The sequence below is a fragment of the Procambarus clarkii genome, chromosome 16 (genome assembly GCF_040958095.1).
Source record: "Procambarus clarkii isolate CNS0578487 chromosome 16, FALCON_Pclarkii_2.0, whole genome shotgun sequence".
NCBI lineage: Eukaryota > Metazoa > Arthropoda > Malacostraca > Decapoda > Cambaridae > Procambarus > Procambarus clarkii.
The window spans coordinates 41,626,232-41,643,100 of NC_091165.1; the positions used below are offsets into that span (position 1 = coordinate 41,626,232).

General features: G+C 50.3%; 1 protein-coding gene across 3 annotated transcripts in view; it reads right to left on the minus strand.

Moving 5' to 3' along the window:
* LOC123760124 (venom allergen 5) overlaps positions 1–16,869 on the minus strand; it is a 298,290-nt gene that overhangs the window by 32,141 nt on the left and 249,280 nt on the right. For all 3 annotated transcript variants that reach the window (XM_045745617.2, XM_069325471.1, XM_069325470.1), the window contains one exon: positions 12,072–12,153. In XM_045745617.2, the coding sequence (XP_045601573.1) occupies positions 12,072–12,153 (82 nt within the window). The remainder of the gene's footprint in view (positions 1–12,071; positions 12,154–16,869) is intronic.

A 16,869-nucleotide genomic window follows, 5' to 3' on the forward strand; every position in this document is an offset into this window, starting at 1 on the left:
GCCTCCCTCCCTCCCTCCACGAGACCCAGAGCCTCCCTCCCTCCCTCCACGAGACCCAGAGCCTCCCTCCCTCCCTCCACGAGACCCAGAGCCTCCCTTCCTCCCTCCACGAGAGCCAGAGCCTCCGTCCCTCCCTCCACGAGAGCCAGAGCCTCCCTCCCTCCCTCCACGAGACCCAGAGCCTTCCTCCCTCCCTCCACGAGACCCAGAGCCTTCCTCCCTCCCTCCACGAGAGCCAGAGCCTCCCTCCCTCCCTCCACGAGAGCCAGAGCCTCCCTCCCTCCCTCCACGAGACCCAGAGCCTTCCTCCCTCCCTCCACGAGAGCCAGAGCCTCCCTCCCTCCCTCCACGAGAGCCAGAGCCTCCCTCCCTCCCACAGTGTAGCCACCACCACAGTGTAGAGGTATCCACCAGTGTGGACTCCCGGACACTGCAGCACCACTATGATCATTAGAGTGGCGTGAGCAGTAATTAAGGTGCCGCGGGTGGCGGCGGTGGGGAGCGGCAGTTAGCCACGCCATTAGGCCTAAGGTCTCAACACCACATAAAGGTCGGCTGGCGACGTTGTCCTTCCATGAACACGTATCAGCTCCCAAATTATGTATTACTTGTTAAGAACAGTTGTATAATACACCTTATATACATATTCATGAATGTTGTGTATTAGAAAGAAAATACTTCAGTATACTCTTCCATCTCCTTCCAGTGCCTCGGTGTTCCTGCACACACCTGTAGCAACACTACACACCTGTAGCAACACTACACACCCGTAGCAACACTACACACCTGCAGCAACACTACACACCCGTAGCAACACTACACACCCGTAGCAACACTACACACCTGCAGCAGCAACACTACACACCTGTAGCAACACTACACACCTGTAGCAACATTACACACCTGCAGCAACACTACACACCTGTAGCAACACTACACACCTGCAGCAGCAACACTACACACCTGTAGCAACACTACACACCTGCAGCAGCAACACTACACACCTGCAGCAGCAACACTACACACCTGTAGCAACACTACACACCTGTAGCAACACTACACACCTGCAGCAACACTACACACCTGTAGCAACACTACACACCTGCAGCAACACTACACACCTGTAGCAACACTACACACCTGCAGCAGCAACACTACACACCTGCAGCAGCAACACTACACACCTGTAGCAACACTACACACCTGTAGCAACACTACACACCTGTAGCAACACTACACACCCGTAGCAACACTACACACCTGCAGCAGCAACACTACACACCTGTAGCAACACTACACACCTGTAGCAACACTACACACCTGTAGCAACACTACACACCCGTAGCAACACTACACACCTGCAGCAACACTACACACCCGTAGCAACACTACACACCCGTAGCAACACTACACACCTGCAGCAGCAACACTACACACCTGTAGCAACACTACACACCTGTAGCAACATTACACACCTGCAGCAACACTACACACCTGTAGCAACACTACACACCTGCAGCAGCAACACTACACACCTGTAGCAACACTACACACCTGCAGCAGCAACACTACACACCTGCAGCAGCAACACTACATACCTGTAGCAACACTACACACCTGTAGCAACACTACACACCTGTAGCAACACTACACACCTGCAGCAATACTACACACCTGTAGCAACACTACACACCTGCAGCAGCAACACTACACACCTGCAGCAGCAACACTACACACCTGTAGCAACACTACACACCTGTAGCAACACTACACACCTGTAGCAACACTACACACCTGCAGCAACACTACACACCTGTAGCAACACTACACACCTGCAGCAGCAACACTACACACCTGCAGCAGCAACACTACACACCTGCAGCAGCAACACTACACACCTGTAGCAACACTACACACCCGTAGCAACACTACACACCCGTAGCAACACTACACACCCGTAGCAACACTACACACCCGTAGCAACACTACACACCTGTAGCAACACTACACACCCGTAGCAACACTACACACCCGTAGCAACACTACACACCCATAGCAACACTACACACCCGTAGCAACACTACACACCCGTAGCAACACTACACACCTGTAGCAACACTACACACCCGTAGCAACACTACACACCTGTAGCAACACTACACACCCGTAGCAACACTACACACCCGTAGCAACACTACACACCCGTAGCAACACTACACACCCGTAGCAACACTACACACCCGTAGCAACACTACACACCTGTAGCAACACTACACACCTGTAGCAACACTACACACCTGTAGCAACACTACACACCTGTAGCAACACTACACACCCGTAGCAACACTACACACCTGTAGCAACACTACACACCTGTAGCAACACTACACACCCGTAGCAACACTACACACCTGTAGCAACACTACACACCCGTAGCAACACTACACACCTGTAGCAACACTACACACCTGTAGCAACACTACACACCCGTAGCAACACTACACACCTGTAGCAACACTACACACCCGTAGCAACACTACACACCTGTAGCAACAACTGCAACTCTCGACACAAAGGGCCTTTTAAAGTGCACCAAAAACAACGAAAATAAAAATAACAATGAAAAAGTAGAAATTCATATCAAATTCTCAGCTTAACCTACGACCCAGCGTTCCAACGGCCCAGGTTCGACTCCCCAGGCCGGGCAATAAACAATATCTTGTGAGGTCAGTCCTCAGCCTTATATGGAGTTCTCGATAACCCTAACTGGCTCCTTGTCCCCGATAATAGGAAACTAAATACGGCGGGGAATTATCATGTCGTCGGAGGGTCGTGCCTCACCCAGCTGGGTCGTGCCTCACCCAGCTGGGTCGTGCCTCACCCAGCTGGGTCGTGCCTCACCAAGCTGGGTCGTGCCTCACCAAGCTGGGTCGTGCCTCACCCAGCTGGGTCGTGCCTCACCCAGCTGGGTCGTGCCTCACCCAGCTGGGTCGTGCCTCACCCAGCTGGGTCGTGCCTCACCCAGCTGGGTCGTGCCTCACCCAGCTGGTTCGTGCCTCACCCAGCTGTTTCGTGCCTCACCCAGCTAGGTCGTGCCTCACCTAGCTAGGTGAGGCACGGAATTCTCCCTGTCCCAAGCAGGCCCGGGATACCGCTAAGCCCTCCCTCAACCCAACCTCCCCCAGAACCCCTGGCAACTACCCCACAGGAGGATGAACATACTCAATGAGCAATGCCCATGGAACAACTTCCTACACCTGTGAGGAGTGAGGGGGGGAAAATGGATATAGGAAAGTGGGCTTCAAGGTAATGTACTCAAACTTTGATGGGATTACCAACAAAGCAAGTGAACTGGCAGAAAGGACGCAGGAAGAAAACCCAGATGTAATAGAACTCACAGAAACAAAACTGTCAGGGGTCATAACAAATGCTGTATTTCCAAAAGACTACTGTATATAGTAAGGAAAGAGAGGGAAGGAAGAGAAGGTGGAGGAGTGGCCCTGCTGATAAGGAAGGACTGGAGCTTTGAAGAAATGGAAATTCCGGGCTATGACGGATTTAGAGATTACATAACAGGAACTATGACAATGGGTGGACCGAAGATAATAGTGGAAGTCATTTACAACCCTCCCCTAAATGACAGAAGACCTAGACAGGAGTTTGATAGGAACAACATGGCAACCATTAATATAATAGAGAGAGCAGCTTCAGTTGCCTGCAGGAATGGCTCAAGACTCTTAATCATGGGCGATTTCAACCATGGAAAGATAGACTGGGAGAATGGGGACCCACATGGTGGTGCAGATACGTGGAGAGCTAAACTCTTGGAAGTGGCAACAAGGAACTTTCTGACCCAGCATGTCAAGGAACCCACAAGAGTGAGAGGCAATGATGAACCAGCTAGACTCGACTTGATATTCACCCTGAATGAGTCAGAAATAAGGGGAGTCACAGTTGAAGCCCCCATTGGAATGAGTGACCACAGTATACTGACTTTTGAGTACTTGGTGGAGGTAGGGATAACCTATCCAAGGATGAGACTGGAAGGGAAAAGACTAAATTACCGAAGAGGAAAATATGACGAGATGAAGAACTTCCTAATGGGAATATCATGGGAAACTGAACTCAGAGAAAAGACTGTACAGGATCCAGACAGGTTTATCCCGGCCCAAAAAGAGAAAAATGGAAAGCAACAGAAGAATGAATGGTTCAATCAGGAATGTAAGGTAGCGAAGCTGTTGAGTAAAAGAGCATGGAAAAACTACAGGAATAACAGAACACCAGAGAGCAGAGAGAGATACCAGAGGGCCAGAAATGAGTACCTCAGAGTGTGGAGAGAAGCAGAGAGACAGTATGAAAATAACATCGTCAGTAAAACCAAAACCCAACCCAAACTGCTCCACAGTCACATCAGGAGGAAAACAGCAGTGAAGGAACAAGTGATGAAACTGAGAAAAAGGGGAGAACAGATACACAGAGAATGACTAGGAAGTGTGTGTCTTCATCTATTGTTGAAGAACTCAACAAGAGACTCCAGGAGGTCTTGACAATAAAACAAAGAGAAGTCTCTGCACTAAATGAGGAGGAGGCAAACCAAGCAACCTTGGAAGAATTTGACCTCACCAGCGATGAGGTCAAAAGGAATCTGTTGGAGCTGAATGTGACAAAGGCTGTTGGGCCCGACAGAATCACACCATGGATACTAAAAGAATGTGCAGAGGCACTAAGTGAGGCACTCTATTGTGTATAACAGGTCACTGGACACAGGAAACCTACCAGAAAGCTAGAAGACAGCTAATGTAGTCCCAATATACAAAAAGGGTGACAGGCAGTGACCAGGACAGTGGTCACTGCCTGTAGCCCAGTCCACTTGTAGTCCACTTGGAGTCCACTTGGAGGTGGAGTCCACCTCCAAGTAGTTCACTTGGAGGTTCAGCGCTGAATTACAGGCTAGTTTCACCTAACTTGTATACCATGCAAGGTGCTGGAGAAGATCGTGAGGAAAAGGCTCGTAGAGCATCTGGAGGGAAATAACTTTATAACACACCACCAACATGGGTTCAGAGATGGTAAATTGTGCTTCACAGGTTTAATAGAATTCTATGACTAAACAACACAAATTGTGCAAGAAAGAGAAGGGTGGGCAGACTACATTTTCTTGGACTGTCAAAAAGCCTTTGACACAGTACCCCATAAAACGCTGTTACAAAAATTGGAGCAACAGGCAGGAGTAAAAGGTAAGATGCTTCACTGGATAAGGAAGTATCTAAGCAACAGGAAACAGCGAGTAACATTGAGGGGTGAGACATCAGAGTGGCGAGATGTCATCAGTGGGGTTCCATAGGGCTCTGTACTTGGAACCATTCTGTTTCTAATATATGTAAATGACCTTCAAGAGGGTATAGACTCATTCCTCCCAGTGTTTGCTGATGATGCAAAAATTAGGAGAAGATTTCAAGATAGATGAAGATAGACGGAGACTACAGGACGACCTGGACAGGCTGGTGGAATGATCTATAAAATGGCTACTAAAGTTAAACTCAGGAAAGTGTAAAGTAATGAAATTAAGCGAAGGGAACTGATGGTTGAGCACAATGTTCCATCTGGGAGGTGATACCCTGCAAGAGTCAAATAGAGAGAAAGATCTGGGGGTTGATATCACACCGAACCTGTCCCCAGAGGCCCACATCAAAAGGATACCATCAGCGGCATATGCAAGACTGGCCAACATAAGAACTTCCTTTAGAAACTTGTACAAAGAATCGTTCAGGATCTTGTATATCACTTATGTAAGACCAATCCTGTAGTATGCAGCTCTAGCCTGGAGTCCATACCATGTTAAAAACAAACCAAAGTTAGAGAAGGTGCAGACGTATGCCACCAGGCTCGTCCCGGAACTGAGAATTATGAGCTATGAGGAAAGGCTAATGGGAGCTTAACCTCACGTCCCTGGAAAACAGAAGAGTAAGGGGAGACATGATAACCACCTACAAAATTCTCAGGGGAATTGACAGGGTGGACAAAGAGACTCTCTGTAGCACGGGTGGGACACGAACAAGGGGACACAGGTGGAAACTGAGTACCCAGATGAGCCACAGAGACGTTAGAAATTTTGTTCAGTGTCGGAGTAGTTAACAGGTGAAATGCATTAGGCAGTGATGTGGTGGAGGCTGACTACACAGTTTCAAGTGTAGATATGATAGAGCCCAGTAGGCTCAGGAACCTGTACACCAGTTGATTGACAGTTGAGAGGCGGGACCAAAGAGTCAGAGCTCAACCCCCGCAAGAACAATTAGGTGAGTACAACTAGGTGAGTACACACACAGCACAGTAACTTTCACATAATTAATAACGACGACTTTTATCAATATTTCTTTTGTGTTTGATGAACGTCACGGTGACACACCTGGTCCCACACCTGAATGTTGGGGTGACACACCTGGTCCCACACCTGAATGTTGGGGGTGACACACCTGGTCCCACACCTGAATGTTGGGGTGACACACCTGGTCCCACACCTGAACGTTGGGGGTGACACACCTGGTCCCACACCTGAACATTGGGGGTGACACACCTGGTCCCACACCTGAACGTTGGGGGTGACACACCTGGTCCCACACCTGAACGTTGGGGGTGACACACGTGGCCCCACACCTGAACGTTGGGGGTGACACACCTGGTCCCACACCTGGACGTTGGGGTGACACACCTGGTCCCACACCTGATCGTTGGGGGTGACACACCTGGTCCCACACCTGAACATTGGGGTGACACACCTGTTCCCACACCTGAACGTTGGGGGTGACACACCTGGTCCCACACCTGAACGTTGGGGGTGACACACCTGGTCCCACACCTGAACGTTGGGGTGACACACGTGGCCCCACACCTGAACGTTGGGGGTGACACACGTGGCCCCACACCTGAACGTTGGGATGACACACGTGGCCCCACACCTGAACGTTGGGGTGACACACATGGCCCCACACCTGAACGTTGGGGGTGACACACGTGGCCCCACACCTGAACGTTGGGGTGACACACGTGGCCCCACACCTGAACGTTGTGGATGACACACGTGGCCCCACACCTGAACGTTGGGGGTGACACACGTGGCCCCACACCTGAACGTTGGGGGTGACACACGTGGTCCCACACCTGAACGTGGGGGTGACACACGTGGCCCCACACCAGAACGTTGGGGGTGACACACGTGGCCCCACACCAGAACGTTGGGGGTGACACACGTGGCCCCACACCTGAACGTTGGGGGGTGACACACGTGGCCCCACACCTGAACGTTGGGGTGACACACGTGGCCCCACACCTGAACGTTGGGGGTGACACACGTGGCCCCACACCTGAACGTTGGGGGTGACACACGTGGTCCCACACCTGAACGTTGGGGGGTGACACACGTGGCACAGATAACCCAACCTAACCTAACCTAACTTAAGTGATGGGGAGGGAAGTGAGGGGTGAGGAAGGGGGGTGAGGAAGGGGGGTGAGGGAGGGGGTGAGGGAGAGGTGAGGGAGGGGGTGAGGGAGAGATGAGGGAGGGAGTGAAGGAGGGGGTGAGGGAAGGGGGGCGGCCGAACAAAACTAACATGCAGAAACTGCAAGCAGTACAAAATAAGGCGCTAAGGAGAGCAGCAAAACACCGTCCACCATATGATCAGACAATCCAGGAGCTCCATGAACTCCTGAGCATATAGCCAATAAACATCAGACTCTAGCACCAAGCCATCAGGGTGTGGAACACCATCGAAATGTTAAAGGACCCAATGTTACAAAGATTGCTCCAAGATGAGACGCCCCGCTCCCACAGCTGGTGGCCCAAGATGAGACGCCCGGCTCCCACAGCTGGTGGCCCAAGATGAGACGCCCCACTCTCACAGCTGGTGGCCGAAGATGAGACGCCCTACTCTCACAGCTGGTGGCCCAAGATGAGACGCCCCACTCCCACAGCTGGTGGCCCAAGATGAGACGCCGCGCTCCCACAGCTGGTGGCCCAAGATGAGACGCCCCGCTCCCACAGCTGGTGGCCCAAGATGAGACGCCCCACTCCCACAGCTGGTGGCCCAAGATGAGACGCCCCGCTCCCACAGCTGGTAGCCCAAGATGAGACGCCCCACTCCCACAGCTGGTAGCCCAAGATGAGACGCCCCGCTCCCACAGCTGGTAGCCCAAGATGAGACGCCCCACTCCCACAGCTGGCAGCCCAAGATGAGACGCCCCACTCCCACAGCTGGTAGCCCAAGAGCCGCGATTTACTAGATGAAAACCCAGACCAGAAACTATGTGTGTATGTATGTATGTATATAGTTTTGTGTATAAATATGTATAAGGGTATATATGTATAGGCGTATGTATGAATAACTCAATAAATAATAATTAATAAAGAGCCTTAAACAGAACAACATGTGTGGAAGCATCGGAGTGTGTATATATGAATGCTACACAGTATGCATCTATGGACATCCATATATGGTGAAACACATGTGAAGAACCTCTCACACACTCACAGCTCCCTGACAAGAGGGAGCCAGCTTAGCTTAGCTGCCAACACCCACACATCGTGTCAGCAAGGCGGACAGCCCGCCCGCTTTCATACCTGTCACTGTATTTCCCACTTCTATACTTCCCTTCACCTATGCCTCACCTTCCTCTTTACTTACAAGAAAAATGGGGGGTGAGGGAGAGGCACGACCCGCCCCAGGACACACACGAGGCCAGAATGTGCTGTGTCAGGCAGCTGCCATATTAGTCAGGAGAGGCCACACTGTGCCCTCCCACCACTGTTACTCTACCCCCTGCTACCACCACCACTGTTACTCTACCCCCTGCTACCACCACCACTGTTACACTACCCCTGCTACCACCACCACTGTTACACTACCCCCTGCTACCACCACCACTGTTACTCTACCCCCTGCTACCACCACCACTGTTACTCTACCCCCTGCTACCACCACCACTGTTACACTACCCCTGCTACCACCACCACTGTTACTCTACCCCCTGCTACCACCACCACTGTTACTCTACCCCTGCTACCACCACCACTGTTACTCTACCCCCTGCTACCACCACCACTGTTACTCTACCCCTGCTACCACCACCACTGTTACTCTACCCCCTGCTACCACCACCACTGTTACACTACCCCTGCTACCACCACCACTGTTACACTACCCCCTGCTACCACCACCACTGTTACACTACCCCTGCTACCACCACCACTGTTACTCTACCCCTGCTACCACCACCACTGTTACACTACCCCCTGCTACCACCACCACTGGTTACTCTACCCCTGCTACCACCACCACTGGTTACTCTACCCCCTGCTACCACCACCACTGGTTACTCTACCCTCTGCTACCACCACCACTGGTTACTCTACCCCCTGCTACCACCACCACTGTTACACTACCCCTGCTACCACCACCACTGTTACACTACCCCCTGCTACCACCACCACTGTTACTCTACCCCCTGCTACCACCACCACTGTTACTCTACCCCTGCTACCACCACTACTGGTACACTACCCCCTACTACCACCACCACTGTTACACTACCCCCTGCTACCACCACCACGGTTACTCTACCCCCTGCTACCACCACCACTGTTACTCTACCCCCTGCTACCACCACCACTGTTACTCTACCCCTGCTACCACCACCACTGTTACACTACCCCCTGCTACCACCACCACTGTTACACTACCCCTGCTACCACCACCACTGTTACTCTACCCCTGCTACCACCACCACTGTTACTCTACCCCCTGCTACCACGACCACTGTTACTCTACCCCTGCTACCACCACCACTGTTACTCTACCCCCTACTACCACCACCACTGTTACACTACCCCTGCTACCACCACCACTGTTACTCTACCCCCTGCTACCACCACCACTGTTACACTACCCCCTGCTACCACCACCACTGTTACACTACCCCCTGCTACTACCACCACTGTTACACTACCCCCTGCTACCACCACCACTGTTACACTACCCCCTGCTACCACCACCACTGTTACACTACCCCCTGCTACCACCACCACTGTTACACTACCCCCTGCTACCACCACCACTGTTACACTACCCCTGCTACCACCACCACTGTTACACTACCCCCTGCTACCACCACCACTGGTACACTACCCCCTGCTACCACCACCACTGTTACTCTACCCCTGCTACCACCACCACTGGTACACTACCCTCTGCTACCACCACCACTGTTACTCTACCCCTGCTACCACCACTACTGGTACACTACCCCCCTATTACCACCACCACTGTTACACTACCCCTGCTACCACCACCACTGTTACTCTACCCCCTGCTACCACCACCACTGTTACACTACCCCCTGCTACCACCACCACTGTTACACTACCCCCTGCTACCACCACCACTGTTACTCTACCTCCTGCTACCACCACCACTGTTACTCTACCACCTGCTACCACCACCACTGTTACACTACCCCCTGCTACCACCACCACTGTTACACTACCCCCTGCTACCACCACCACTGTTACTCTACCCCTGCTACCACCACCACTGTTACACTACCCCCTGCTACCACCACCACTGTTACTCTACCCCTGCTACCACCACCACTGTTACACTACCCCCTGCTACCACCACCACTGGTACACTACCCCTGCAACCACCACCACTGTTACACTACACCTGCTACCACCACCACTGGTTACTCTACCCCTGCTACCACCACCACTGGTTACTCTACCCCCTGCTACCACCACCACTGGTTACTCTACCCCCTGCTACCACCACCACTGGTTACTCTACCCCCTGCTACCACCACCACGGTTACACTACCCCCTGCTACCACCACCACTGTTACACTACCCCTGCTACCACCACCACTGTTACACTACCCCCTGCTTCCACCACCACTGGTACACTACCCCTGCTACCACCACCACTGTTACACTACACCTGCTACCACCACCACTGGTTACTCTACCCCTGCTACCACCACCACTGGTTACTCTACCCCCTGCTACCACCACCACTGTGAGGAGAGACATGAGAGGTTTGAGGAGAGACAGAGACAATATATGTGACAAATAATTACCATCGTCATGGAAAAACAGGAATTGCTAAAATTGATAACGTAAATTTAATGAAATCTTCAACGCCAGGAACATGTCCCTTTCATGTACAAATTTTTCCTGTGATAAGAGTCATAGAGGGATCCAATAGTCTACCCAACAAAGAGGTAAATGATGACATCAAGGAAAGCCCACAAGCGGGGCTCTCACCTCTAACCCATTAAGGTAATTACACATAGGTTATTACCCTTAGGTAATTACACTTACCTGACTACATGTATGTAATTACATGTAGGTAACTACACCTGAGTGCCAGTGTCTAATTACCTAATTACACTTATATAGTTACTCTTAGGTAACGACACATTTGTATTACACTTAGGTAATTATACACACGCACACGAGGGCAGTTGAGGGGACAGGTGCAGCAGGTGAGGGGAGAAGTGCAGCAGGTAAGGGGAGAGGTGCAGCAGGTGAGGGGAAGGTGCAGCAGGTGAGGGGAGAGGTGCAGCAGGTGAGGGGAGAGGTGCAGCAGGTGAGGGGAAGGTGCAGCAGGTGAGGGGAGAGATGCAGCAGGTGAGGGGAGAGGTGCAGCAGGTGAGGGGAGAGATGAGGGGAGAGGTGCAGCAGGTGAGGGGAGAGGTGCAGCAGGTGAGGGGAGAGGTGCAGCAGGTGAGGGGAGAGGTGCAGCAGGTGAGGGGAGAGATGCAGCAGGTGAGGAGGGAGAGGTGCAGCAGGTGAGGGGAGAGGTGCAGCAGGTGAGGGGAGAGGTGCAGCAGGTGAGGGGAGAGGTGCAGCAGGTGAGGAGGGAGAGGTGCAGCAGGTGAGGGGAGAGGTGCAGCAGGTGAGGGGAGAGGTGCAGCAGGTGAGGGGAGAGATGAGGGGAGAGGTGCAGCAGGTGAGGGGAGAGATGCAGCAGGTGAGGGGAGAGATGCAGCAGGTGAGGGGAGAGAGAGGGGACACTACTCACCAAGGTTCCTGGCACGGTCGTGCCCGGGCATGCACTGGTCTGCCCAGCGCTGCGCCACCGTCGCCAGCTCCTCGTCCCAGACCTGTGGCACAACACTTATTGTATGCAACACTCTTATTGTATGACAACACTCTTATTGTATGGCAACACTCTTATTGTATGGCAACACTCTTATTGTATGGCAACACTCTTATTGTATGGCAACACTCTTATTGTATGGCAACACTCTTATTGTATGACAACACTCTTATTGTATGGCAACACTCTTATTGTATGACAACACTCTTATTGTATGGCAACACTCTTATTGTATGGCAACACTCTTATTGTATGGCAACACTCTTATTGTATGGTAACACTCTTATTGTATGGCAACACTCTTATTGTATGGCAACACTCTTATTGTATGGCAACACTCTTATTGTATGGCAACACTCATATTGTATGGCAACACTCTTATTGTATGGCAACACTCATATTGTATGGCAACACTCTTATTGTATGGCAACACTCTTATTGTATGGCAACACTCATATTGTATGGCAACACTCTTATTGTATGGCAACACTCTTATTGTATGGCAACACTCTTATTGTATGGCAACACTCTTATTGTATGCCAACACTCTTATTGTATGGCAACACTCTTATTGTATGGCAACACTCTTATTGTATGGCAACACTCTTACTGTATGGCAACACTCTTATTGTATGGCAACACTCATATTGTATGCCAACACTCTTACTGTATGGCAACACTCTTATTGTATGCCAACACTCTTATTGTATGGCAACACTCTTATTGTATGGCAACACTCTTATTGTATGGCAACACTCTTACTGTATGGCAACACTTATACTATATGGCAACACTTTTATTGTATGGCAACACTCTTACTGTATGGCAACACTCTTATTTTACGCCAACACTTATTGTATGGCAACACTCGTATTGTATGACAACACTTATACTATATGGCAACACTTTTATTGTATGGCAACACTTATACTATATGGCAACACTCTTATTGTATGGCAGCACTCTCTTACTGTATGGCAACTCTATTATTGCATGGCAACTCTATTATTGTATGGCAACACTCTTATTGTATGGCAGCAATCTCTTACTGTATGGCAACTCTATTATTGTATGGCAACACTCCTACTGTATGGCAACTCTATTATTGTATGGCAACACTCTGACTGCATGGCAACACTCTGACTGTATGGCAACACTCTGACTGCATGGCAACACTCTTATTGTATGGCAACACCTGCAACACAACATTATTGCTACCTGGAACACAAGAACAGAGAATGTGGGGAGAGTGTGGGCAGGGTAGAGTGTAGGCAGGGGAGAGTGTGGGCAGGGTAGAGTGTGGGCAGGGGAGAGTGTGGGCAGGGGAGAGTGTGGGCAGGGGAGAGTGTGGGCAGGGGAGAGTGTGGGCAGGAGAGAGTGTAGGCAGGGGAGAGTGTGGGCAGGGTAGAGTGTGGGCAGGGGAGAGTGTGGGCAGGGGAGAGTGTGGGCAGGAGAGAGTGTAGGCAGGGGAGAGTGTGGGCAGGGTAGAGTGTGGGCAGGGGAGAGTGTGGGCAGGGGAGAGTGTGGGCAGGGGAGAGTGTGGGCAGGGTAGAGTGTAGGCAGGGTAGAGTGTGGGCAGGGGAGAGTGTGGGCAGGGGAGAGTGTGGGCAGGGGAGAGTGTGGGCAGGGTAGAGTGTAGGCAGGGTAGAGTGTGGGCAGGGGAGAGTGTGGGCAGGGTAGAGTGTGGGCAGGAGAGAGTGTAGGCAGAGGAGAGTGTGGGCAGGGTAGAGTGTGGGCAGGGGAGAGTGTGGGCAGGGGAGAGTGTGGGCAGGGTAGAGTGTGGGCAGGGGAGAGTGTGGGCAGGGTAGAGTGTAGGCAGGGTAGAGTGTGGGCAGGGGAGAGTGTGGGCAGGGGAGAGTGTGGGCAGGGGAGAGTGTGGGCAGGGTAGGGTGTAGGCAGGGTAGAGTGTGGGCAGGGGAGAGTGTGGGCAGGGGAGAGTGTGGGCAGGGGAGAGTGTAGGCAGGGGAGGGTGAGTGGAGGGGTGGTGGTGTACAGGTGGGCTGCGTCGGGCACTAACACCAACACGGCCCTCGTCATGTAAGTCATAAAGGAGCAGTGAGCGAGGGCGAGACGGCCAGCCAGACCTTCCACATGTATCTGAGAGCAACAAGATAATTACTTAGTGCGACAAGGAGCCCCTGACGGCCGACACGGTTCACACAGCTGTTCCCTCCTAGCCCAGGCAACACCGCTCCTCCATCACAACCCGCAGCTTCCGTCCACACCCTGGCTGCCTGGTGCTGCCATCGCTGAAGCACTTGCACAAGTGTGCTGCCAACACACACAGGAAGTACAGTACAATTCACTAAAAAAATCGTATTTAGTTGTGTCACTCAGCCCGTACTCATCACAAACAGCCCGTCCTCATCAACAAACTGCCCGTCCTCATCAACAAACAGCCCGTGCTCATCAAAAACAGCCCGTCCTCATCAACAAACTGCCCGTCCTCATCAACAAACAGCCCGTCCTCATCAACAAACAGCCCGTCCTCATCAACAAACTGCCCGTCCTCATCACAAACAGCCCGTCCTCATCAACAAACTGCCCGTCCTCATCAACAAACTGCCCGTCCTCATCAACAAACTGCCTGTCCTCATCAACAAACTGCCCGTCCTCATCAACAAACAGCCCGTCCTCATCAACAAACAGCCCGTCCTCATCAACAAACTGCCCGTCCTCATCAACAAACTGCACGTCCTCATCACAAACAACACGTCCTCATCACAAACAGCCCGTCGTCATCACAAACAGCCCGTCCTCATTACAAATTGCCCGTCCTCATCAACAAACTGCACGTCCTCATCACAAACAACACGTCCTCATCACAAACAGCCCGTCCTCATCACAAACAGCCCGTTGTCATCACAAACAGCCCGTCGTCATCACAAACAGCCCGTCCTCATTACAAACTGCCCGTCCTCATCAACAAACTGCACGTCCTCATCACAAACAACACGTCCTCATCACAAACAGCCCGTCGTCATCACAAACAGCCCGTCGTCATCACAAACAGCCCGTCGTCATCACAAACAGCCCGTCCTCATCACAAACAGCCCGTCCTCATCACAAACAGCCCGTCCTCATCACAAACAGTGTTGGAAAGTTTCCAACACTAATACATCATTTCTTGTATTACAATACATCATTATTGTATTAACCACAGTATCAATTAACCTTACTAACTGTAATGCTATCATAAATTAATATTTCTTTATCTGCGCGTTAATTGCTGAAATTCTCACGACATCGAGAGGCAGGATTGCGTCAGATATTGTCTATTTAGACATATTTATTACCAATATGTTAGAGAATTTAATATGGTTCTCTACTTTTATCAGTATTCTGTATAATAATTAATTACTGATAATATAACTCCTAATGATCCAATAACCGAGAGTTATTAACTAAAATTATCACTAAATAACAGGTTTATCTGTCATATACGAGTGCCATGGAAATACTTCCCATTTCTCGTTAAGGAAACAGTGCTTAATCAACACCATCTAGCTAGAATAATAAACAATATTTAATTCCCCACAATTCCAACCCTATTCCTTTAACACATTACGTCAGTAATTACACGGAAAAGATTTCTCCGTGATTACTAACTTCTATTGTGAATGGGAGAGAGGGGGTTGAGGGAGACGCTGGGGGCGAGCAGCCATTCCTCACGTGTCCGCCCGGTGATCAGGAAGGGAAGACGCGTGGTGGTGGTGGTGTGACTGAAGAGTTTTCCAACATTAATTACCTTGCAGCGCCACTGATAGCCACCACTTACCTCCCCACGTGTTCTACAGCGCCCTGCCAGTTAATAACGCGTCAACAATTGAAGTCCGTAATTACGCGTACACAGCAGTGGACGCCTGGGACTGGCTGACGCGGTTCAGGCAGACTTTAGTGTTTGACACGCTCACGTTAACTATACTCTTCTCGTTTGATGCATCATTCAAGATCGTGTATTTGTGGGTAGTCTGTCGTTATGTAGCAAGAACAACAACAATACATCGTTAGTTGATTTTCTTCATTTATTTCAATTTCAATGAATATTGAAATAATTCATAGCCTAATACAATGCTACATAATTTTCCGTGATAGCAGCGTGTAGACGAGGAGTTAACAAGTTGTCTCTCATCACTCACGATATTCTCCACGGGTTCCTTCCTTATTGGTATCTTATGGTCACGAGGACGAGTAACGAAACAGAATTACAGAAGTCGTCTTACAGCTAAGACACCAGTTTTCGTATAAATTTAGCTAAGATTATTATTAGTTCAATATAAATTCATATATAGAATGTTTACAGTGAATAATCTAATGCCAGAATTTATGGTTTGATGTTTAATGTGTTTTACTCTTATTGTTGCTCAACATTTCATAATCTTTCAATATATTCATTATTTGATATATCGTATCTTTGAATCTATAGTTAGTTCAGATTTGCCATCTTACTAACTCAACAATGAACTAGTGACGAACCACACTGGTTCCTAGATATATATGAACATCTAGAAATACCCCTCCCCCCCCAATGTTGATATTTGAGGCTTTGACTTTAATTAATTAATAATACAGTCTATTCATTACCGTCAAGTGATTTATTATCGCACATTGGCACTGTTTCTATAATGTCAATCTAATAATCACCTTTATTGGTTTTCCCTCTTTTCTCAAAGTGGTCCTTCGATTTATGTTAACCATAAGAATCAAATAATTTAATATA